General features: G+C 38.9%; 1 protein-coding gene across 1 annotated transcript in view; it reads right to left on the bottom strand.

Annotated features, from left to right (window-relative positions):
* HYDIN (HYDIN axonemal central pair apparatus protein) overlaps positions 1 to 23,823 on the bottom strand; it is a 340,806-nt gene that overhangs the window by 238,173 nt on the left and 78,810 nt on the right. Inside the window, exons 8-9 of the mRNA XM_032424356.1 lie at positions 17,175 to 17,376; positions 10,972 to 11,155 (exon numbers count right to left, since the gene is read on the bottom strand). Coding sequence (XP_032280247.1) covers positions 10,972 to 11,155; positions 17,175 to 17,376 — 386 coding nt within the window. The remainder of the gene's footprint in view (positions 1 to 10,971; positions 11,156 to 17,174; positions 17,377 to 23,823) is intronic.

The raw sequence follows: 23,823 nt of genomic DNA, 5'->3' as shown, positions 1-23,823 counted from the left end.
GTCGGGCTCCCGGAAGCCTGTTTCTCCCTCTCACACTCCCTCTGCTTGTGTTCCTGCTCTCGCTATCTCTGTCTCTGTCAAATAAATGAATAAAATCTTAAAAAAAAAAAAAAAAAAAGAAATGTTTCACCAGGACAGGAGGAAGTGGTCCTTAAGAAGGCTACAATGGAAATGAGATAAGCTCAGTACATGTGGGAAAATTCAAGCATCTTATGGCTTGGGGTGAGCCAGACCACTTTTTTCTTTCTTTCTTTTTTTAATCTATTCTTTTTTTAAAGTTCAACTAGCCAACATATAGTACATCATTAGCTTTTGATGTAGTGTTCAACAATTCATTAGTTGCATATTACACCCAGTGTTCATCACAACACATGCCCTCCTTAATGCCCATCATCCAGTTACCCCATAGCCCCCAACCCCCTCCCTTCTGCAACCCTCAATTTGTTTCCCGGAGTCCAGAGTCTCTCATGGTTTGTCTCCCTCTCTGATTTCTTCCCATTCAGTTTTCCCTCCCTTCCCCTATGGTCCTCTGCGCTATTCCTTATATTCCACATTATTAGTGAAACCGTATGATAATTGTCTTTCTCTGCTTGATTTATTTCACCTAGCATAATACCCTCCAGTTCCATCCATGTTGATGTAAATGGTAGGTATTCATCCTTTCTGATGGCTGAGTAATATTCCATTGTTTATATATACCACATCTTCTTTATCCATTCATCTGTTGAAGGACATCCAGACCACTTTCAAAAGCATTATCCCAGCAAGAAAATCCAAGGTCCATATGCATACAAGAAGACAACACACTTAAGTTCTATCGCAGAAGCATTCCTGGACACCCCATCATCACAGAAGTCTGATTATCAGGACTGGTAGGTTGGAAAATGGTGGGAAGACACATTCCAGAGGTGACCAGAAGCTCCCCAGAGGAGGGAGTGTTGGTGTTTTGATGTCATCCCTAAGAGGATCGTCTGATATGGAGGCTCCTGGGGCTGAGAAGCCCTTCTGCTTGGTGAGGGAACCTGAGTCCACAGGGTTTTCAGTCTGAGCGAATGGGACTGTGGGCTCAGTGCTTTCTTATCCTGGGCTGCATTGGTTTTACTGGGTCTGAGACAGCTGTTAGTAACTTGCAGCTTTTACCGAGCCCTGGAAGGAAATTCAAGGATAAATCCTATTCTAAAACCCTCTCCTGGGCTTGTCGCAGGTGTAATGTACATTAAGAGGACTATGTGTATCTATAAAGACAGAAGTGTGGTCATTCAGTTTCCTCTCACAAAGGGATGTTTTCAGTCTCCTTCATTTGAAAGAGTTAAGAACATGTAGAAGGACAGTTATTTTTCAGTTGTGATTAAAATAAAAGTGAAATAACTTCTATTTCTTTATAGCAAAAACTCAACATAGCCCTTTCTAGCAAGTCAGAGAAAATAAACCTCAGAAACATGCTATCAGCCTAAACTGACTCCACTTTTTACTTACGTAGCTCTGAAACATTTCACATCACTTCTCCAACCCTCCTGAAATTAACTTCCATGTCATTTAAGTCTCTGAAAAGAATGTTCCCTTTGTTATTGTTCAGTTCTAAAGTCTCTTTCTGAAAACCAAAACATTCAGAATTTTCCCTGGCTGCTCTGCCATCAATATCCTTTCTTCCCGGTCCTCAGAAAGCAGCCCCATGGCACAGAACCCCTGCTGTTCTGCATTCCTTCCATGTATGACCCCTATCCCATCACTGTCTATTCTCCTGCTCCAAATGAGACTGTGTATCTAGGATATGAACTGTAAGTGACTATTAGGTTGTTTGTTGAAAATAATTGTGAAAATGGCCTTCAGTTATGTTGTAATTATTTTCCTTCTTGGTCTTAATGCTTTGTTTTTTTCCTCAGATCCATAGCTGCATTTCACTTATTGATCAAGTGAATCTTCCAGAAGGAATCAACTTTGAATTCAAATTGAACTTTGAATTTGAATCAACTTTTCAGGTCTAAAGTGAACTCTCCCCATATTGCAGCTTTTACTCAAATATTAAATATCTCTGGAAATGGAACTTCATGTTTCCTTCTGGAATAAGAACAACCAACCAAGTAACTTGACGGATTCAGTTCCGAGACTTTTTGTAAGATGTCTATGAACACACTGCCACTAGTTCATAACAGGTGACTGATACCGTCATGAGAAAAGTGTCCTTTTTTAAAAAATTATCTTCTTAAAAACTTACATTGACAATGACTAAAGGGGCTCTTTTAAAAATCTCCCTTGAAAACCCTTAAATAAAAAAGAAAATATTTTAAAAATCACCTTCCTTCCCACCTATCACCCATCTCCCTCCCTCCTCCCTTCCTTCATCCCTCACTCCCTCCCTTCCAATGAAGGATTATTTTTGCAAATTTTGCAAAATCAGAACCCAACTGCAAGAACAGAGTTACATATAAATTTAATTCACTTGGTTTATCTGGAAAATAATGCTTATATCTGTCAAACAAAATGGTTGCATTTTATTTTGTTTTAAATTTTATTTTATTATGTTATGTTAGTCACCATCCAATACATCATTGGTTTTTGATGTGGTGATCCACAATTCATTGTTGCGTTTTAATCCCCAACTTAAATTTAGAAGAGTGATCTAAACGTTTGCCACTCAAATGTTATACTTTCTAATCATACTCCCTGATCTTATGAGACTGAATCACATCTAACTCTAAATCATAATATTGGCAACCATTAACCGAGAGCTCATGTTCCCAGCACTGTGGTAAGTACTAATGTACAATATCCACCTCAAACTTTACAATCTTGTGAAGTATTATCCCCATTTTAAAGATGAGACAACCAAGCAAACAGAAGTTAAATATCTCACCTAAGACCACACCAACCATAAGTGGGAGAACTTTTTATATTTTTTTATATTTTATATTTTATATTATATGGATTTTATAATATATTTTTCTTTAATTTCCTGAACCCCCCTGCAATTATAACAAAAGGTCAGTCCTGACTTTTCTCACATCATAAAAAGAAAAATGCCAGAAGAAACCTAAAAACACCACAGCGGATAATCAGGCTTAGATGAGGCCAGCATGACCTGGTGTTCCCATCTGGTGAACAAAGTAGGAGGCACTATATGCTCATATGTTCAGGTACCTTGGAAGGTGACTCACAGGAGGTTCCTTTGGATGACACAGCCAACATTAGTGTGTTGCAGCTCTTCAGAAATGTATTGGAAGATCTTTATAAAGCTATCCTGGTTGGGTCAGGGTGCAGTCAGTTAAGAACAAGGTCAGTGAAAAATGATTTCAAGAGCAGCTGTATAATGTGTGACGAATTCCATCGTGTTCCACCAAAATGGAAAAATTCCTGACTACATAAACAAATATTTTCAGCTGTGTTATCATATTTAAGGAAAAAATTTAAAATTTCTCTTGGGAAATAAAAATATCTTCTTAATCAAATTTCCATCAATCAATTAAAAAGAGAATCCCTGATGAGAAATTATAATCTGCTTCACCACCTACAATTGCTCTTCTAGAATCTTCCAAATCAATGAGAGACATCATGGCTCCTTTTATCATCACTTACAGCAAGTAGAAGTTGTCTCAAAGAGACATAAGGCAAAAAAATGGAAGCTAACATACTGAAGGTAAACTACCCCAATTATCATTGAGAGAAAAGACTGAGTTGACACATGACATGCAAGGGACTTTTCTACTCCACTGTAATTCCTGGGGCGAGACACTGATTTTTGTAAAGTTTTGATTCTCAAAATAATGACCAGTAAGGTTTCTAAGAGAGGGGTCTAAGATCTGGCCATCTGTCAGAGCAAGTTTCACTAAAGCTGTGTTCTGACTTCAGCGAGATACCCCAACCCATATGCAATGAAAATTCCACTGGGGTTTTCTAGGAGCTGAGGCAGTTGTGTGTGATGTTCATGCCCTTCTCTAGAGAGAACAGATTCGTGTCTCTTTCAACACTGAAGGCTGTTAACTTACTTAATGAGCGACGAGGAACTCTGCTATTTCTAAGACTTCCCCCAGGCCTCCCTCCACCTACAAAGGCTCTCCAGTACAATAGTGGATGTACCAGCACAAGTGGAAAAGGTTTGCCTGTGCACAAGGATCGGAGAGGATGAACAATAATAAAGGGAGGCTGAAGGATGGAAAACCATACTGACAGAAGAGCTATGACTTGTCAAGGACAGTTTGCTCTCAGCAGATTCCTGTCCTCCTTTCTCCCTTCTGGTGTCCATTTCCGAGGAGTCAGCTCCCACAAGTTTGCAATGTGATTCATGACTAATGGTACAAGAAGTAGAAGGGGTTTGCAGTAAAGAGCTAGATCTTTCCTCTTTGGTAGCTGTCTAGGCTTCCACCCAACCTAGTTCTGCTGAGCCTCCATGCTATGCCGATTTGTGAAAAATAAGGCAAACTAAATTTGAGCTGTGCTTTCAGTCTGAATTGCTGAACCGCATGTTTTCTGTAGGCTTAGGTGACAACAAAGCATGGTTTACTATTACTTACATGGTAATAAAGAAATGACCAAGTTTCCCTCCCTTTTTGAGGCTTAGTTAAATTAAGCTAAAGCTAGAGATACTGGATGAAGTTTTCTTTGATGGAAAAGACATTTGCTAACAGAAGTAGAAATGTATTCCCCTGTTTACCGATGTCAGGCAATCAGTTAGGATCAATTTGGGCATCTTTACATTCCCAGGCCTTTGTTTTTGAGAAAATATCAAGCATTCAACATTCAGAAAATTGCTGCATCTTAGAAGTGTGACCTGAGCCAGAAGTACCAGAGTCCAGAAACAAGGCCAGCACATCTGTGCTGTGATTTCTCAGAGGACTCCCAGACACCCGTGGAAACTGAAAGCTTAATTCTCTTTTTGCCCTGTGATATTCTTCTGCCTCGCAGTTCTCAGATTTGTGGTGTTTGTCTCCGAATCTCTCTCACTCAGGGAACCCAAGAGACCTAAGCAGAGGATATAACATAATGAGACTGTCAAAATTCTGTAGAGCCAGAGTCCATCTAGTAAAATAGGATATTGTATTTCTGAGAGTAGTCAATTCCACTTGATTTTCTGGAAGGCACAAAACATTCATAATAGACTCAATTTTGCATTTTTTTTCCAAAGTGGGGGAAAGAACTACACAGAAGCAGATAGCCCGAGAAATAATCAGTATTCTACAGAGCCCCAGTACCTTCCTTAGGCAAGGCATAAATGGAAAATTTTAGGCTAATATTCCAAGACATTATCAAAAGAACTGACATGAGGAACTTGATATAAATAGTAATAATATACTGCATGTATTGATGACTACAGCAACAATCATGGGCTACCAGTAGAATATCAATAAATTACCAAGAAAAGAAAAAAAAAAATCCTTCCATACCTCTGTCCGGTATCTGCCCCGATGGTCACTCTGGGTCCCAGGCTACCCCTGTCTACCTTCTCTACCAGTGAACTCCTCTGGGGTCTCTCAAAAGACGAACTCCCACCTCTGCATTCTGAGACCATATCAGTATGTACCCAAGACGCTCCAGCATAACTCAAGGTTAGAACAACAGACTCTATGGCAATGTTATACAATGAGCATATTGAGAAGAAAGTGAGCCAAGACAATGGAACTACCCAGTGGCAAGTGGTGAACAGGTGGTAGAAGAGAATAAGAACTTGCAGACCTAGAGTTTGGGTCAGCATTGAGTTAAGCTACTTCTCACATTATCAAATTAATAAAATTTTATTAAATTCAAACTCATCACTACTTCTGGGCATTTTAGGGACAGTGACTGATCTGGATCCTAAATCTACTTGCTTTAAATTACAAGAGCCTCTAGCATAGGAAGTGTTCTCATAAAACATTCAGTATGCACAGAACACAATAAGGGCTAACGTAAACTTGGTTTTAGGTGATGCACTGAAGAACCAAGATATTTAGATGTGGGTCTGAGAAAATAAGCATATCATTTCTTATTGATTTCCAGACCCTAAGGTAATAGGTTTTTTTTTTCCTTTTTAAGTTTACCTCATTTGGAGACAACGTCCTTCCTCAGTGGACACAGAGGCTGAAGAGTCCAGAAAGCTAGGTGGTCTCTAAACCCCTGCATCTGCCTTTTATTTTTTTGGACAGGGTATCCATTAGAGATTGATTTTTAGATCAGTAGGTAACACTGCTTGGTTTTCATCTTCCCTGCTTCTCCTGTGAACTCAACTCATATCAAGAAGCTAATTAAAAGGAATCACACCCTAATAAAAAACTAATCGCTGATGCACAGCTCATCTGTCAGAAATTAAATAGTGGCCATTTGGCATAGCTGATCTAATACATGAGCAAGATTCAGAAGAGAACTTCAGGAGAAAATGGTGATGAACCTGCCAGAACAGGGAAGAAAGACGTGTAAGATATGCTGCTGTGCCCCCAGCTGGCTGCTTCTCCCCTTAGCCATTCTTCTCTGTGAATTTACGGCCTCTCCTCTCTTTGCAGGGTCCCCAGAGGTGAGCATCTAGGGGCTGTCTTGGGCCCTCTGCAATTGTCCTAGTTTGCTCTGCTCTTAGAATTTCCATCTTCTTTGCATGCCTTCAATGAAGATGTCTATATAATACTCACAAATCTTGCTTCCACTTCTTTTTTTTTTTTTTTTTTTTATTTATTTGACAGAGAGAGACACAGCGAGAGAGGGAACACAAGCACGGGGAGTGGGAGAGGGAGAAGCAGGCTTCCCGCGGAGCAGGGAGCCCGATGCGGGGCTCGATCCCAGGACCCTGGGATCATGACCTGAGCCGAAGGCAGAAGCTTAACGACTGAGCCACCCAGGCGCCCCCTTGCTTCCACTTCTGATTCCTCTCCTCCATATTTAATACTGCATTTCCAAAACTTTCTGGACATCCACTGTCATCTCAAATTCAACGTATTCAGAACCAGACTCAAGATCAGCAACTGATTTCCATTCCTTCCTTCTTTCCTTCCTTCCATCCTCCATCTATTGGCACTATGGTAGGCCTGAGGCACAGATAAGGATAAGGCACTCCTTGACTTTAAGGAGCTCAGAGTTTGTTCCCAAATTGGAGAATCAAAATTAATGAGTCAGAAAGCATCTACGTGTCCTACCTCAACATCCTTATTTTGTATACAAGGCAGCCAAAGCCAAGAGAGATCAAATGGCTTGTTTAAGGTCACACATGCTATTGGCAAAGCCGGGAATTAAACCCAAGACTCCTGATATGGTAATTTCCATCAAAGACATCATAATTCTCCCAGCCACTCTAGTTCAGATCTGAGGAGACATGTGTCACCATGTCACACCCTCAACAACCAATCACAAAGCACTTTAATACCTTTCTTTTGAATATCTCTCACATATGCCACTTCCTTTGGTTTCCAACCATCAGCAGGCTGACCATCCAGGTCAGCGTGACCTTCACACATCACCCTCAACTTGCCAGCAGAGATGTTCAGTCTCCCTGGTACTTCCTGCACTAGCACAGTTCCCCTGCCTGACCTGCACCACCCTCCCAGCCCCAATCCACCCTCCTCCAATTTGATCCACTCATGTCTACCAAGCTAATATTTCTAAAACATCTGTACACATCATGCACCTGCTCCAAGCCCCACAGTGAGTCTCCAATATGCTCGGGATGCTGTGTGGGAGAACAGGTCTGTGGTCATGGGGAAATACTGCTTGCACTCTACCCCTGAAGAATCATTTTCTCTTGAATTAGTATTTCTCAAACTTATTTGACCACAGAACTTCCTTTTTTCGAAGAACACACATTAACCCCCCTCAGATCCAGTATGTGCAGAAGTGCACTGTGGGAAGTGGGAGCCTGCAGTCTATAATTCAACAGGTTGGCCAGGCAGCCCAGACTTCCTCTACTCGCCTTCCCATCCTTCCATGACTGTCTGACCCAGCAAAACTAGTCCATTCATTGTTATTTAATATTTTATTTTCACAATTTCTCCAACTAGAAATATTCTCCTTCCTTTCCACTTACTTAAATCTTCCTTCCTCCAAAATTCAGTTCAGGTCTCATCTCTTCTATAAGTCCTTTCCCAGCTCTCTCATCCAAAACTACTGTAGCAATTAAATACTTGTATCAGAAAACCAAAATCTCAACAGCAGAAAATGCATATAGCTCACATTTCCATCAAGAAGCTAATAAAATGGCAAAAATTTCCCTATCAAATAGCTTCAAATTAATTTACAAGGTAAGATTATATTACATTCTCAAGAACTGCATTTCTACAAAACCATTAGGATCTTGAAGGAGGGGGAAAAGGGAGATTTTACATTAATAAATAATTCACTGTTACTGACACTGAGTTCAGCTGTTTTGACTAGAATAACTTTAAGGAGACACTAGGAAAGTTTCATGCCTTCATTTTCATTTTGCAAAAACTGTCAAGAACCGGCTAATGAATACCATGAGAAGAAAAGAGAATAGTGTACAGAAAAAACAAAATCACTACAGATGCCATAAACACCACTTATACTCTAAGTGAATATTATCCCCTTCCTGTTTCCAGTGATTTTTTTCACACAATATATACAAAATTAGTCTCATTTATTTAAAAGATACCACTTCTGTATATCCTTATTTTTAAAAGATTTTTCTTCCTAATGGTGAAAAGATGCCTTGTGATAATAACACCCAATTCAGTTCCTATCTAAAGTTCAAAAGCAATCATATTAAATGCCACATTTTAACACACATGTATCTCCCCCATCTCCGTAGGAAGCTTCAAGTTATGGAAGAGCTCATGAAGAGAAGGAAATCTGAGGTAACCCTAGTCTTTCAACTTCCTGAATTGAAAATGTACAAAACTCATCTGTGGGCCTCCCACCTCCTCCTGACCACCAATGTTTTCCACCCCAGAGCCATTCATTCCCAGAAAGCTATGACAAATAGGACAGTAGTCATCAGCCTGGATCTCCCATACCAGCTGGGAAGAATTTTGGACTGTCTATACTCTGGACCTTACCAGCGTGTCTAAGATTACCATGACTGATTGCTCCTCCCTGCCTCTGTCCAACTCAGCCCTTGCTCGCTTGGACTTATAATGCCTTCTTAAACTTTTTAACATCTTCTGGCTTGACCTATTATCACAGGCACCTGTCCTATCCTCTCAAGACTATATGTTCATGTTGTTTTAACCTTTAACCATCATATCTGAAGATCCCTTTGCTCAAATGAGCCCTGGACAGTCTTCTGAGGTGAGAGAAAATTTAGCCTCAAGTCCTATCTCCAACCTTATTATCCCACATTAACCCTTTACTTCAAGCTAACTGATCCATTCCCGGAACCTTGAATTATCCATGCCATACACATCCCCCATTTTGTGTTTCAAAAGCCCTGTCCTGCAAGACCTAATTCAAGGTCTGATCCCAAGAAATCTTCTCTAATTTGGCCTATGATAATCACCTCAACATCTGAACTAGTATACTGACTGTCTTCACCAGAGATTCACACAGCAGGTCCTGCAAAACAATAGTCCCAAAACATGTCTCCAAGGAGAAGGCTCTCTCTTGGAAATTATAATGCACATTATCATATTAAAAACTTAGACATCTTAAAGCAAAGAAACCTTTCAAACAATATTGAACCCCCTGTTTGTGAAACTTATTTTTCTATGGAGTCCCTTTCTATCTTCTATCCTTTAAAAAGTTTGGAAGTGCAGACATAAGGAAAACAGGTCTCCACAAGTCAGTGGCATTTCCCACCAGTGATCTTGCATTCTAATGTCCATGTGCCCATATCTTCTCTCCAAATGGTTTGAATAGTAACAATCCAGCAGCTCCAATTAGCTTTGGGCTTTCTCTACTACTACTACTACAACTACGACTACGACTATGACTACTACTACTACTACTTCTTCTTTTTTGAGAGAGAGCGAGAGAGAGCTAGCATGCACAAGAGCAGAGGGGGAGGGGCAGAGGGAGAGAGAGAGAATCTTAAGCAGGATCTATGCCCAGCACGGAGCCCAATGCAGAGCCAGATGTGGGGCTCGATCTCACAATCCTGAGATCATGACCTGAGCCAAAATCAAGAGTTGGACGCTTCACCAACTGAGCCACCCAAGCACCCCAAGGCTTTCTCAACTTCTATTGCTATCTTTACCCTCCCATCATTCTATGCTTGCTAGGTGGTAAGGTCATGCACAGTGCCTAGCACATAGTAAATATAGAAGGCATTAGCTACTTTCATTTTGAAGCAGTAGGGAATGTGGTCAAGAGTTGGGTCTGTGGAATCAGACCAACCCTGTTTTAGGTCTGGCCCAGCCCTCACCAGTGAGGTCGAGGACTATGCCTGTTTTGTTCACTCGTGCCTTGTACACACGGAGTCCCTAATATAGAACATACAGTCAGTAACTTTTTATTGAGTGAATTAAGGACAAAGCAGTTCTCAACCCAAGTGATTTTGCCCACGAGGGGAACATGTAACAATGGCTGGAGACACTGTGGGCTGTCACAATTAGCAACCGGTGGCTAAAGGTCAGGGGTGCTATTAAACATCCTACAATGTACAGGACAAAGAATTATCTAGCTCTAGAGGTCATCAGTGCAGAGGTTGAGAAAACTTGCCCTAGAGTCAGGGTGGTCAGGGATACATTTCTAAATGCGGACACTGTTTGGCTTGGACCAAGTTACCGAATTTTTCTGTCTTAATTTCCTCATCTGTAGAATGCAGAACTGGTGATATAAGGTTGTAGTAAGATAACATATATACAAATGAGATAAACTGAGTAACACATATGAGATGTGTTTAACACAGCAATTGGTGGGTAGAATGCATGACCTATGAATGTGACCTGTGAGCATTCTTACCGTTAGCCTTCAGTCACTATCTCATACTGATATGAGGCTTTCAGCTGAAATCTTTATTCTCTCAGAACTCATTATCAATCCCAGAGTGAGTACTTTTATCAAAATAAGCCCTGTGCACGCACTTACGTTTACTGTATAGTCAGATTTTATTTATGTGCTCACCAGGGGCTCAATAGTGAAAATGTTACTCAAGAAGAGCATGCTGTTTGCCTGAACCAGCCTCCTCTGATTCTCAAAGGTGCGGGAGAGAATGGAAAGTTGTTCTCGGAGGGAAGGATCAATAATGCACTCTTCAAGAAGCTCATCGGTCTCATTCTTTTCCTTTTTGCTCAGATCATCACAGACCCTAAAGAAAAGACAGGAAATGAGATTTCTTTTGGTGTTCCCATGAAGAACACTGTAAAGGGCTCCCCTCCCGTCCATCCTCCTGAAAGTGGTCTCGCCCATCACCCTTAGGTGGTCCCTTTTTGCTGTAAGTCTGTAACATACGAGCTGAGTGAACTTGGACTTTAACCTCTCAAGAGCATCAGTGTGCTCAACTTTAGTCACTTCCTTCAACAAGCCCTCCTGGGCTTCCTGTTCTACTCAATGCTCATTTGCTTACTACTGAGGCTTTATGTATATTTAGACAAATATTTTCTTTCAGATAATTATGTTTCCCAGGCTGCTTTTTAAATATTTAGTATCTACCATGCCTCTCACACTAGAAAAACAATTTTGTTTCTTTTCAAACTTACTTAGCTTTAATTCTTTCTTAGCTGTTAGTTACCTAGAGAACAGAATCTGGAACCAGCAAGGACTAGGCTGGGATACTGATTCTGCTATCATTTACTAGCTCTATGACTTTGGAGGTTCCTGAATTCTTAACAGCCTCAGCGCCTTCACCTATACAACAGAGATAATAGGAGCTCCCCCATCATAAAGATGTGTTGAGGATAAAATGTGATCAAGGACCTGACAGTTCCTGGGACAGAGCAGGTACTCAATGAATATTGTTTTCTCTCCGGGTCAACCATGGGCAACTACCAAGCTCTCAAGCTTATAAAATGCTCAAACCACACCTAAAGACACCTCCTTTTTTCTCTCCTTCTAGCTCTTAATATCCATCGTTATAAGTCAGAAAAGCAGCCTTCCCCAACCCTTTCCTCATTGTCCTCACCAAAGCTGTGTTCACATTACTCCTAGTACCTGTTACTTCATCTGCACTTTGAAGACTGGATTTTATCTCCTCCCAGGACATAGGACCATTTTCCCAGCATTTTGCTGATATTGCCAATGGTGATAGACAATTTATTCAGCTAACTGAGTGCTCAGTAAGAATTCTGGGTCACTGAATTCCTGTCCCAGCCCCAACTATTTTCTAAATGACTTCATGCAGACTCTATGTTCAGCAACGCCAAACAGCTCTTTTTTTTTTTTCAAAGATTTTATTCATTTATTTGACAGAGAGAGACACAGTGAAAGAGGGAACACAAGCAGGGGGAGTGGGAGAGGGAGAAGCAGACTCCCTGCTGAGCAGGGAGCCCGATGCGGGGCTCGATCCAAGGACCCTGGGATCACGACCCAAGTGGAAGGCAGACCCTTAACGACTGAGCCACCCAGGCGCCCCCAAACAGCTTTTTTTAATGACTTGGCATTCAGGGCCCTTTGGTCACAGAGGATAAAGAAGTCAAAGAAATGGGTTCAATGTGTTTTGTGTCCCAGGAAGAAAGCACCCTGTGCTTCCTTTTCACCCTAGCTGGAAAGCAGTGTCCAAGGTAACAGAGCAGCCGTCCTTCTACACTGCTGCGCAGAGCGGGACAAATAAAGAGAAGTCAGTCCACAGAAAGAAAGGAAACCATTTAACTCCTGTGAGTGGAATTTATGATACCTACCTTTGGGAATATATCCTGAAGAAACAATCACGGATATAAACAATGACACAGCCAGAAAGATGTTCATCAAAGTGCTTGCAATAATACTAACAAATGTGGGTAAATTTGATGGGAGAGATTAAAGGATTATTTAAACAAATAATGGGAATCATAAGCATTCCATTTCTTTAGGGGGTTAATGGGAATGCGGTGTGGAAATAAAAAGTCTTATATGGACCAAGGATGATACACTGCATGAACTGATGAGTATGATTGATTCAAACCTTACAAAAGAAAACAAAAGAGAATGAAACAAAAATTCCCAAATGCTCTTCTCCCACACTGCTGGGACTCATGAATCACTCACAGCCACATAATGCAAAGGGGGTCATGATGCACTGTATGTCTTCCTCTTTGCCCTCTGATTAGACAACTGGAGCCATGGCTGAGAGTCTAAGAAGGGAACATGAAACACCTTGACCCGAGCTGACTCCAACAAGGGTTCCTATAAACCTCAGTCTATTGCTGGGCCATCTTGTCCTGCTGCTATTCATGGTCTCCTGTATTCAGAGGTGCTTCTGTTTTACAGATAAGGAAACCTTTCATCAGAGAGCAGAACAACACACTAGCCCTCTCTCTCAGTAACCCATTTTACAAATGGTCTGGTAGCCACTTTCAGGCATCAAATCCAGCCTGTGGATTATAATGAATGGGAAAGCCTTGTGTCTCAGGTACAGTAGCATTAGACCAGTAATGCTCCCTTATATTGAGGTGCTAGAGACCCTGCTCCTTTGCAGCACCCCCAAGAAGTGTAACTGGATGCTGAGCAGATTAAAAACTCAAGAGTTTTCGCCTTCAAGAAAGAAATACTCTCAGGACCACACTTGGCATGGAAAAGATGAAGTCATCCATCTTCAAATGGACCATGTGACCCTGGACACTGAGCAACTCTGTGATGACTATTATAAAGTGAAGACTAGGTCTGCCTTCCTGTTTACCAAGTACCATCCAAGTCTTCAGATTCTTATATCACCCTGGGGAAGAGAAGGGACTCCCAAACACAACTAAGATTAAATTTATTATTAGCCAGGTGTCAGGCTCAAAGCCCAATTAAAACTGATCTATCTAGAGAAAATGTCACTTCCTACACCTGAATGTTGTGGAATAAATCCATGCTGACAACTTTGTGGGGGTTCCATTGAGGATTCTAGGAATTCTTGTATAGAACAAATCTAGAATTGGAGCCAAATGCTATTAAAACAATGGCCATGACCTTCATGGAGAAATGGGAGCAAAAATCCTCAAAACCTCATGCCATGTCTCTGAATATAATAAACTGTGGTAAGAATGAGTATGAAAGAATCTTGTAGGATGTTTTATAATCCCTCAGGACAAGGGGGAAGAAATAGGGAGAGATGAATGCACCTTCTTTTTCTGAAGAGATCAATTTCTCTGCAAGTCCCCCAAAAAAATCAACAAAGAGAAAGACCCAAAAGATAATTTTTTAGAGGTCCCTATATCTCATTCTGAAGGTTTTAAAAAATGAAAAAACAAAAACAAAACTTAAAGCCCAGAACTTCTTCCTAGGGGGAGTGACATCTTCATTGTTAGAGTCTAGAGCCTGGGATTAGCCCAAGGACCTCAAATATGGAATATGTCCTAAAGTTTGTACCAACATGTTTTGGTTTGAGAGTAAGTCATCCTTCTTGGAATGGAAATAATAAACTGCCAGAAAGGAATAGGGTTTCCTATTCCTGATTAAGGCTGGAATTCCTCCACAGAGAGAAGAGATATCCAAGTCTTGACTCAGGTCACATCATCAAGATGCGGGAGGACAGGGGTGCCTGGGTGGCTCAGTCAGTTAAGTGTCTGACTCTTGGTTTCGGCTCAGATCATGATCTCAGGGTCCTGAGATTGAGTCCCACATCAAGGGCTCTGAGCTCAGCGAGGAGTTGGCTTGAGACTCTCTCTCCCTCTCCCTGTGCCCCTCCCCCCTGCACTTGATTTCTTAAATAAATAAATGAATCTTTTAAAAAAAAGATGCTGGAGGACAGAAACCTCAATGACTAGAATAGGGTCTTGAGGGTACCCATTAAAGTGAGTAGCATTTTCAATGCGACCATTGAGCAACTTTCAGCTTCTGTAAGATGAATGCCTTAGGACAAGCTTTAAGCCATATTATAACTGGACAGCAGTGGGCAGACTCTTGAGTCTCACCTAAAAATCTACACTGAAGTTTTAAATCTTGGGTCCTTGGGGAGCTACAAAGGGAAACTTTATTCTCTCAAAGTATGCATGAGCCCATTTAGAACAGATTCTCTCTGTTCCAAGTTGAAGACCAAACTAAATGTTCAGTAAAAGGCAAACCTCTCTGTATTTGTCTTGCTTTTCGAGAGGATGGGCATTCCATGGCTAGTTATGTCCAGTACAAGAATTCATGATGAATAACACGAACTTCAATTTAAAAAATACATTGAAAAATGAAAGTTATGGCATGGTTGGGGATATAACAAGGAACAAGAGAGGCATAAAACAGAAAAGACAACCTGGCCAAATAAGAAATTGGGCATAAATGGCCTATTTCTCCTCTAACTCTATTTCCCTCTTACCCTGGCCATCTGGCCCTAGGAAAGGTGGAGTTTGGAAAAGGTAAAGAGCAGCATATTCAATAACCTCTTCACTTAGATCAACCAATCCAGTTTGGAGAAACATGAATTGTGTTGCCATGTGTCACTCAAAGTGAAAATGGAAGTATTCTTATTTAGTCATCTGAACCCACTTTTCAAGTTCATTGTTTAATGGAGGGGCAAGATCCTAGATGATCAAAGTAGGCTTCCAATCACGATTATGAAAATGCCATTCCATATTATTCCCTTGCTACAAAAAAAAATTTGCTATAGGAACTAATAGAGCAAGAAAGATAGCAAAAGAAAGACAACATAAGAGAAAAGGAAGAATAAGGTCCAGGATAATATGAAAGAGATAAAAGGGTATGAGTATCGGGGGAGGTAAAGTAGAGGAATAAAAGAAAGAAATGTCTATCCAGGCGTCGTTGAAATTGTATTCGCTATCCCTGGAACCTCTGATAATAATTGGTTTAAGTTTTTCTTGAGTTTCACTGTTGAAATTAGCTTCCTTAAACACTTTTTGGACATTGGCGTGGCATCAGTCATGTGTTATACATATGGTCAAATGCACATAGTTGAAGGTAAAGCTAGCTTTCCTTCTGATGGTGTGTAACCATTCTCTCCAAAAGATTATGCCCACAGGACAAGCAGGATATTGAAACACTGTGTTTACTGGAGTGTCCCTTGTTTGTACCTGCTCTCCCATTTTATCTTTAAGCATGCTTGGGCCATTCTGATTGTTGGGACACTCATGAATGGGGGAATCAGGACAGATGAAGCAGTGGATGAGCAGTTTCCTCTTGCCTTTTTGAACTACTAGTATTTCTATGCTATGAGGCAAACTGAAGTTTTTAGGCAGGAAAGGCTTTCCTTTTCTCACTTTTTAAAGATGGCACAGTGGCAATCCAGTGATTAAATCTCATTGTCTGAATGATAAAGCCTCTGATCCACTGTGTCCTGCCATTGTCACGGCTCCTTCTGATTCAATTAGGGACAAAACACTGGGGGATTTCTGCCTGGTTTCTGTGGACCTAAGACTTTTATTTTTATCACATACTAACTTGGTTTTAAACAAAGCTTTGAAGTTTCCCAGGGCTAATCTTTAATGAAAATGGAGAGGCAAATAAAAAAGGCTGAAATAAATTCTAATGAAAGCAGCGAAAGTGCTAATTCAGGGAGGGTGGAAGGAGATAAAAATGGAAATGGACTTTAAAAGAGGCAGAGATAGATTCAGTAAAAAGAAATATTTAAAATTTAACAGTGATGAGATTAGTTAAAAGAGTTTGGTTTGCCACTTTATTTTTTCCACTGCCTGAAGTATTCTAAAAAGTAGAATATTAAAGATACCAACAAGAAATCATTATTAAATTATATGGTTAGCAGGGATTGAACAAGGCTACTAAAGCTGAGAATATAAAAGCCATTATATCTAAGCCCTTCTTTTCCCTCATTCTTCATATTTTCTGGAAATATTTTCTCACTGAAAAAAAAATCCACACTGATCCCAATCCAAAAGAGATTATTTTTAGAAACTATGAAATCTGACCAATCTGATTAGGGTTATGAAACAAAATACAGTCCTGTACATTAGTTTTGAGAGACTAGTGAAAAACGATATATTTGGTCTTTAAAATCCAGGAGTTTAGCTATTAATAAATTATAACCAGGTTAAGATTAACTGGGGATGGACAACATTATATTCCACATAGCTCAATTCAAGTTCTTTAAATGAAAAAAAGGAGCATCATACACCGGAACCAAGTTATAAAAATCTGACCTTGTTTGAGTTGGTTAAAAACTTACCACAAAAGTCACAGATTTTTTCATAATAACTGAGCTTTGAGTTCCCCCAAATTCCAGCATATTGGTGATTTTTCTTACAAACCTATACTTTTCTCTTTCTTCCTCTTCCTGGGTAGCAAATATCTTCCACTGGAAATGGGCAATGATGTTACTGCGGTTGTGAATAGTTACAGTTCGTTGATTGGACAGAGATATGTAGGTTTTCTCAATGATCAAGGAATTCCTGTCCAGCCTTATATTCATGTCTATGGCAGCTCCATACAGAGATAAAAAGACTTTTTCACCTAGAAGTTAACAAAGTACAAACACACTTTGAGATTTATTCTAGAATGACTACTAGGCTATCTTTTCTCCAAGGTGAAGTTATAGCACAAGCATTAGACATTTCATTCTCCTCCCCCCCCCATCAATCCAGAGATCAGACATGATCAGAAAACTTAAATATTATGTTTGGTATAGTTATGGAGAATCAAACTATCTTACTTTGGTCACTGTAAAAATCACATAAAATATGAATTGTTATGGTGGGTGTTGCCTTTTCTTCTTTGTAATTTTTTTGAAGATTTTATTTATTTATTCCAGAGAGAGACACACACAGAGATAGAGAGCACAGGGAGAAGCAGAGGGAGAGGGACAAGCACATTCTGCACTGAGTGCGGAGCCCAGTGTGGGGCTCCACCTCAGTACCCTGAGATCATGACCTGAGCCGAAACGAAGAGTCAGACACTTAACCGACTGAGCCACCCAGGTGCCCCTTCTTTGTAATATTTTTAAGTCCTACAGCCTAACCATGAGGGCCCGAGAGTTCTAGAATTATAACTGTATGCCTCCTCTTTATTCCAGGCATGAGCTGGCATTCTGATTCTTAAAGTAACCGTACCAAGTATATCTAAGACGAGCTGCTCAGCATGCAAGGATCTAAGTCCAATCAAAGGGGATCAAAAAGAAAGAATTAATAACTTCATTAGTTAAAAAAAACCCCACAAAACACACAACTATTTAAAAGGAATCACTTCCTTCAATAGCAATTAAAACAAAAATCACACACACACACACACACACACACACACACACACACATCTACGTAGTAGTTACATAGAAAGAAAACAAAATAGAAAGACAAAAGCTATGTGTAAATTTTTAAAATTTTAATGTTTAGAACACCTTTATTCAGCATAGTAATTTAAGTTCCTGATTTCATTCAAGATGCACCAATTCCCTTGATTCTACGTAAAACATGAGGCCCCTTGGGCTTCCAAGGAGACACAAACGTATAAACTATGTTCCACCTGATTTCTGCAATGTCACAGCTGGTGCCTCGCTCTGACATCAAAGTAGAAAAAGGAAATACTTAACTACAAGGAACGTCCTGTGGATCTGTGCTGCTGTAATTTTAATCAGAATCCAGAAAGCATAAGCACTTGTGCCTTATTTTTTAGCAAACATTTCTGCTCCACTCACCATTGTATTAACCAAGCAGGCACGTAGTAAACTAATAATGCTTTCTACAACTCAAACATCCTTTATGCTCCATCACTTTGAACACAGAAAAACTTTCCCCAAAATTTAAAGAAAAAAGTATCTAGGCGTTTGACTCTAAAATTTTAAACTTTTATGTAAAAATGTATAAAGTAAAATTTTCCCAAATACTATAAAAGCATACACTGTGAAAATAAAATGTCTTCTCCCCTTCACTCAATCCTAGGCCAACCTTTCAAAGGTAAGAGCTGTTAATATTTTCATGTACTCCCTTCCTAAATAAAGGTATGTACTCTTTCAACTTTTAAACTTTCTGATGAGCTAAATTTAATAATATGATAAGTGAGAAATCATTGTTGTTCTAATTTGCATAGTCTTAGTTATGGATGATGTTGAACATCTTTTCATAGACTAAAGAACTTTAAAGACTCTTTTCTGTGAGATGCCTATTATAGCCTTGTTCATTTTCCTTTTGAGAAATTTACCTTTTGCTTATTGATTTGTGAGACTTTTTTGATATTAAAAAATTAGCTCTTTGTCATTTATGTTGCAATTTTTTCCTCCATTAGATATTTGAACTTCTCTATGACTTTTTTTTTTTCTGAATAAGTCTCTTTTCTCTTAGTCCTTATGTAGTCTAATTCTTTTCTTTATGGCTTTTAAAAATAAGTTTATAGGGACATCTGGGTGGCTCAGCCAGTTAAGCGTCTGCCTTCGGCTCAGGTCATGATCCCAGGGTCATGGGATCGAGTCCCTCTTCGGGCTCCTTGCTCAGTGGGGAGCCTGCTTCTCCATCTGCCTGCCACTCCCGCTGCTTGTGCTTTCTCTCTCTCTCGCTCTAATAAATAAATAAAATCTTTAAAAAATAAAAAAATAAAAATAAGTTTATATTTTTTTAAATTACATTTTTAACCTCAACTTCCATCTTCCCTTTAAAAGTAGCTCCTTTCTTAAAGAAACTAAGGCGACCATAAATAGGTCTGGCTCAATATACTATTTAAAATGAGACATAGGTAATTTTCTTTTTTTAGCAATGATAAGGTAGGTTAAGTTAACAGACTTTCCTGTTAAAATAACTTTAAAATCTGGACAAAATATTAACAAGCATCTTCTTAAAGTCACTTCAGAGCCATCGTGACAGTAAGGAACTATCAGACCAAAATTAAAGGAAAATAGGACCAAAGAGATCAGTGAGCATGGAAGAAAGTTTTGACCCAAGGATATGGTACTCTTGGCAATGCTGAGCTATCATTCCCGTGCAGGCAGGAGGGATGGCAATCAAAACCCTAAGTCTACAGAAAGGGGGACTTAAAACAAACAAAAAGACTTTCTCCACAACAAGCTTATCCTCAAAGGACTGCACCCTCAAGATGAGTTTGAATTAGAAGTAGACTACCCCTAATTCAGAGTTAAGTATTATGCTGGAATGGTCTATGATTGGAGAGAACTTCAGTCCTTGGATTTGGTGATCATGGACTGGTTTCACTCTCAGAAACCTAGCAGGAGCAACTCACTTCTCTTTGGAGGAAAGTACTTATATCCAAAGTTTCAAATTCTTCAATATTTTTAAAAATACACATCCAAACATAACCAGGCATGCCAAGAAGCAAAACTCCATTTGTTTGAACCAGCAGATATAAGAAAAACAGAAACAGATTAACAAAGAATTATATAACAGAATCATCACATATAGATTGTAAACCAACTATGTCTAAAGAAACAAAGGATGACCTTGAAACTATATCCAAGGAGTGGGAAATTAAACAAAGATCTAGAAAATTTGGAAAAGAGCCATACTAGGCTCTTATAGAAATAAAATAAAATCACCTAAATTTTTAAATCCTACAAATAAGATTAATAAAAGAATTTTAATAATTTTATGAAAAGATTAGTGAAATGGAACATGGTTCAGAAAACACAAAAGGCAATATGAAGAAATAAAAATATATGAAAAATGAACAATGAATGACTAAAATCCTAGGCAGATGGAGTGAGAAGGTATAAGTGTTTAACTGGAAACTTAGAAGGAAAGGAAAGATATAATGAAGCAAAGACAATATTTCAAGAGCTGATGGTTAAGAGTTTTCTAGGATTGATTGAAATCATCAGTTTACAATTCAAAAAGCCCAAATGAATGTCAAGTGGAGAAACTAATACATGAATATATTGTAGTGAAACTAAAGAAAATCAAAGACAAAGAGAAAGTCCTAAAAGCAGTCAGAGGAAAAGACATATTATCTTCAAAGGACCCATGGTTAGAATTACAGCTAACTTTTCAACCGAAGCAATGGAAACTAAAAAAAAAAAAAAAATGGAATGCCTTCTTCACTGTGATGAAGGGGGAAACAATGTCAACCATGAATTTATAGTTTTTTAGACTTTTTTTGTTTGTCTACAAACATCTTTGTTTTGTCTTCATTTTTAAGGATATTTTCAATAGGTAAAGGATTGTAAATTAGCATTATTTTTCTTGCAGCACTTGAATAATATCACATTACTGTCTTACAGTTTCCATAATTTCAGCTGAAAATTTTGCCATCAGCATTATTGTCTGCCACTTAAGTAAAGTGTCTTCTTTTTTCTTCTGACTCCTTTTATGACATTCTTTTTGCTTTAGTTTCCAGCAGTATTTGAACTAACAAGGGTTTGCTGAGCTTTGTGAACCGTGAATTATTGTCATTATCCTTTGGGAACTGATAGAATTAAAACATAGTATAAAGTCTCAGTAATTAAGCCAGCATTAAAAGATTGATGGAATAGAATAAAAAGTCAAAAGAGGCCCAAATACATGCTAGAATTTATTATATTATAAAGGCAGCATCTCAAATCATTGGCATAACAATAAGCTTTGTAAAAAAAAAATAAAAAGCACTACTGGGACAACTTGGTAGCCATATGGAGAAACATAACTCCCATCTAACAATAGAATAAATGCCAAATGAATAAAATATTTAAGTGTTCAATATGAAACCATAAAAGTAGAACAATACACAGGAAAACTTCTTTGTAACTTTTGAGGGGAAAGTTTTCTAACCATGTCTCAAAATCCAGATTCCTCTAAAAAAATATTAAGAAATGTGATTACATAAAAATGAAAAAAGAAATTTTGGGGTGGCTGGGTGGTTCAGTCAGTTAAGTGTCCGACTCTTGATCTCAGCTCAGGTCTTGGTCTCAGGGTTGTGAGTTCAGGCCCCGCATTGGGCTCCATGCTGGGCATGGAACCTACTTAAAAAATAAAAGAAAAGAAAAAAGAAATTTTGCATGCTGCAAAAATATAAGTAAAAACGAAAAAGTGGCCAAAATATTTGCAACTCATATCTGAGACAAGGGAATTAAATCCCCAAATATGTAAATAAGTCTTAGAAATCAATAAGACAATCCAGTACAAGAACATGATAGAGTTGTAAGAAAAGAAATATATAGGCCCCCTATACGTGTTAAAAGATGCTCAACTTCTCTCATAATAAAAGTGACACAACTAAAGATGTATTTATATACCATTCCCCCAAATACATTGCGTAGAACAAAAGTTTGAGAACATAATCTCTTGCCAAGACTGTGGGGGAGAAGGCCCTCTTATACATTGCCATGGGAATGCAAAATGGTACCATTTTTCCTCACTCATGGAGTGAGTTTGGTGCCACAGATTAAAATATCTATCAAGCTTACAAAACAACTTACCCTCTGGCCCACTTCCAGGAATTTATCCTGTAGGTGAGTTAGAACAAGATCAACAGAGTAGAAACAGCCAAAGTACCCATTAAGAGAAGACTGGCTAAATAATCTGTGTTACACCTAAAAGTGGAATGCCATGCAGGTATAAAAGTACAGGGTTATATGGAAAGATCTCCAGGATATATGATTAAGTGGAAAAAGTAAGGTTTAGAACAATTCACATAGTATGCTATTTTTATGTAAGGAGGGAAAATAAGAATATGCATTCATGTTTCATCTGTGTGCATAAAAACACCAGAATAAAATAAGAGCTGGGTGGGGTGAATGAGGCAAAGTAGAAATGACACCTTTCAATGTATACTTTTAAGATACTGCTTTAATTTTTGAACACATGAACACATTACTCATCCAAAACTTTAACATAAGAAAGGATTATAGGGTCTTCAGGCAACATTGTAAAGCTGCCAGATAGCACTAGTAATGAGAGAAATATAAAACGAAATACCATCTCATAACCATCAGATTAACAAAAATCAAACAGTTTGGCAATGCTGTTTTGGAACTATATGGTAAGGATGTGGAAAAACAAGAATTTCCATATAGTGCTGATGAAAATACAAACTGGTACAACCACTTGACTAACCAATTTAGTTTCCAGTAAAGCTCAATATACACTTGCCCTATAACTCTGCAATTGCACTTCTTAAAATCTCACACAGCTGCACAAGACATATACAGAGATACTCATTGTGGTATTGTTTCTAACAGCAGAATACTAGGAAGAACCTCCTAATATTCAATAGGAGAATAGATTATAGCATGTTCACATGCCGCAGTGTGTTGCATTAGTTAAAATGAATCAGAGCTATATGGGTCTATGTGTTTAGATATTTAAAATGAAATGTTGAATGAAAAAGTCAAGCTGGGAAATGGTATATACAGTATGATATCATTTATATCAAGTTTAAAACTACTCAAGCAGGGTGCTCAGTCGGTTAAGTGGCCGACTCTTGGTTTCAGCTTAGGTCACGATTTCATGGTCATGAGATAGAGCCTCGAGTACCGCTCCACACTCAGCGTGGAGTCTGCTTATCCCTCTCCCTCCCTCTCTACTCCTCTCCTCAGGCCCTCGCTCATGCTCTCTTTCTCAAATAAAATCTTTAAAAAAAAAAATTACTTGAGACAATAACATGATTTATGGGTAGATAAATATGTAAAAATACCATAAAAATGAACCCAATACAGCTCCTCTGAGGACCAAGCCGTGGGAATTAGATCAGGATAAGTAATGAGATGACTTCAAATCTGTAATCAGTTTAGTTATCCGTAAAATAAAACATCTGAAAGAAACGTGTATAGCAAAATGTTGAGATGTATTAAATATAATCGTGGTTGATTATATTATTTCTGTGCTTCTGTGGCTATTTGAAGTATTTCATTGTCTGAAAGTCTAATGAAGGAAAAAGATCCAAGGGCTTAGTTCATACAAATCTCAGGGTCAGAGGGACTAAAGTCATCAATTTGAGTTGCTCACTGCAAAACTGTTCCTTCCAGAAATACAGCAAAAGCCACTACAC

The sequence above is a fragment of the Phoca vitulina genome, unplaced genomic scaffold (assembly GCF_004348235.1).
Source record: "Phoca vitulina isolate PV1807 unplaced genomic scaffold, GSC_HSeal_1.0 scaffold30, whole genome shotgun sequence".
Classification (NCBI taxonomy): Eukaryota; Metazoa; Chordata; class Mammalia; order Carnivora; family Phocidae; genus Phoca; species Phoca vitulina.
The sequence above is the reverse complement of the archived record's forward strand: the minus strand, read 5'-3'. Positions and strand labels throughout refer to the sequence as shown.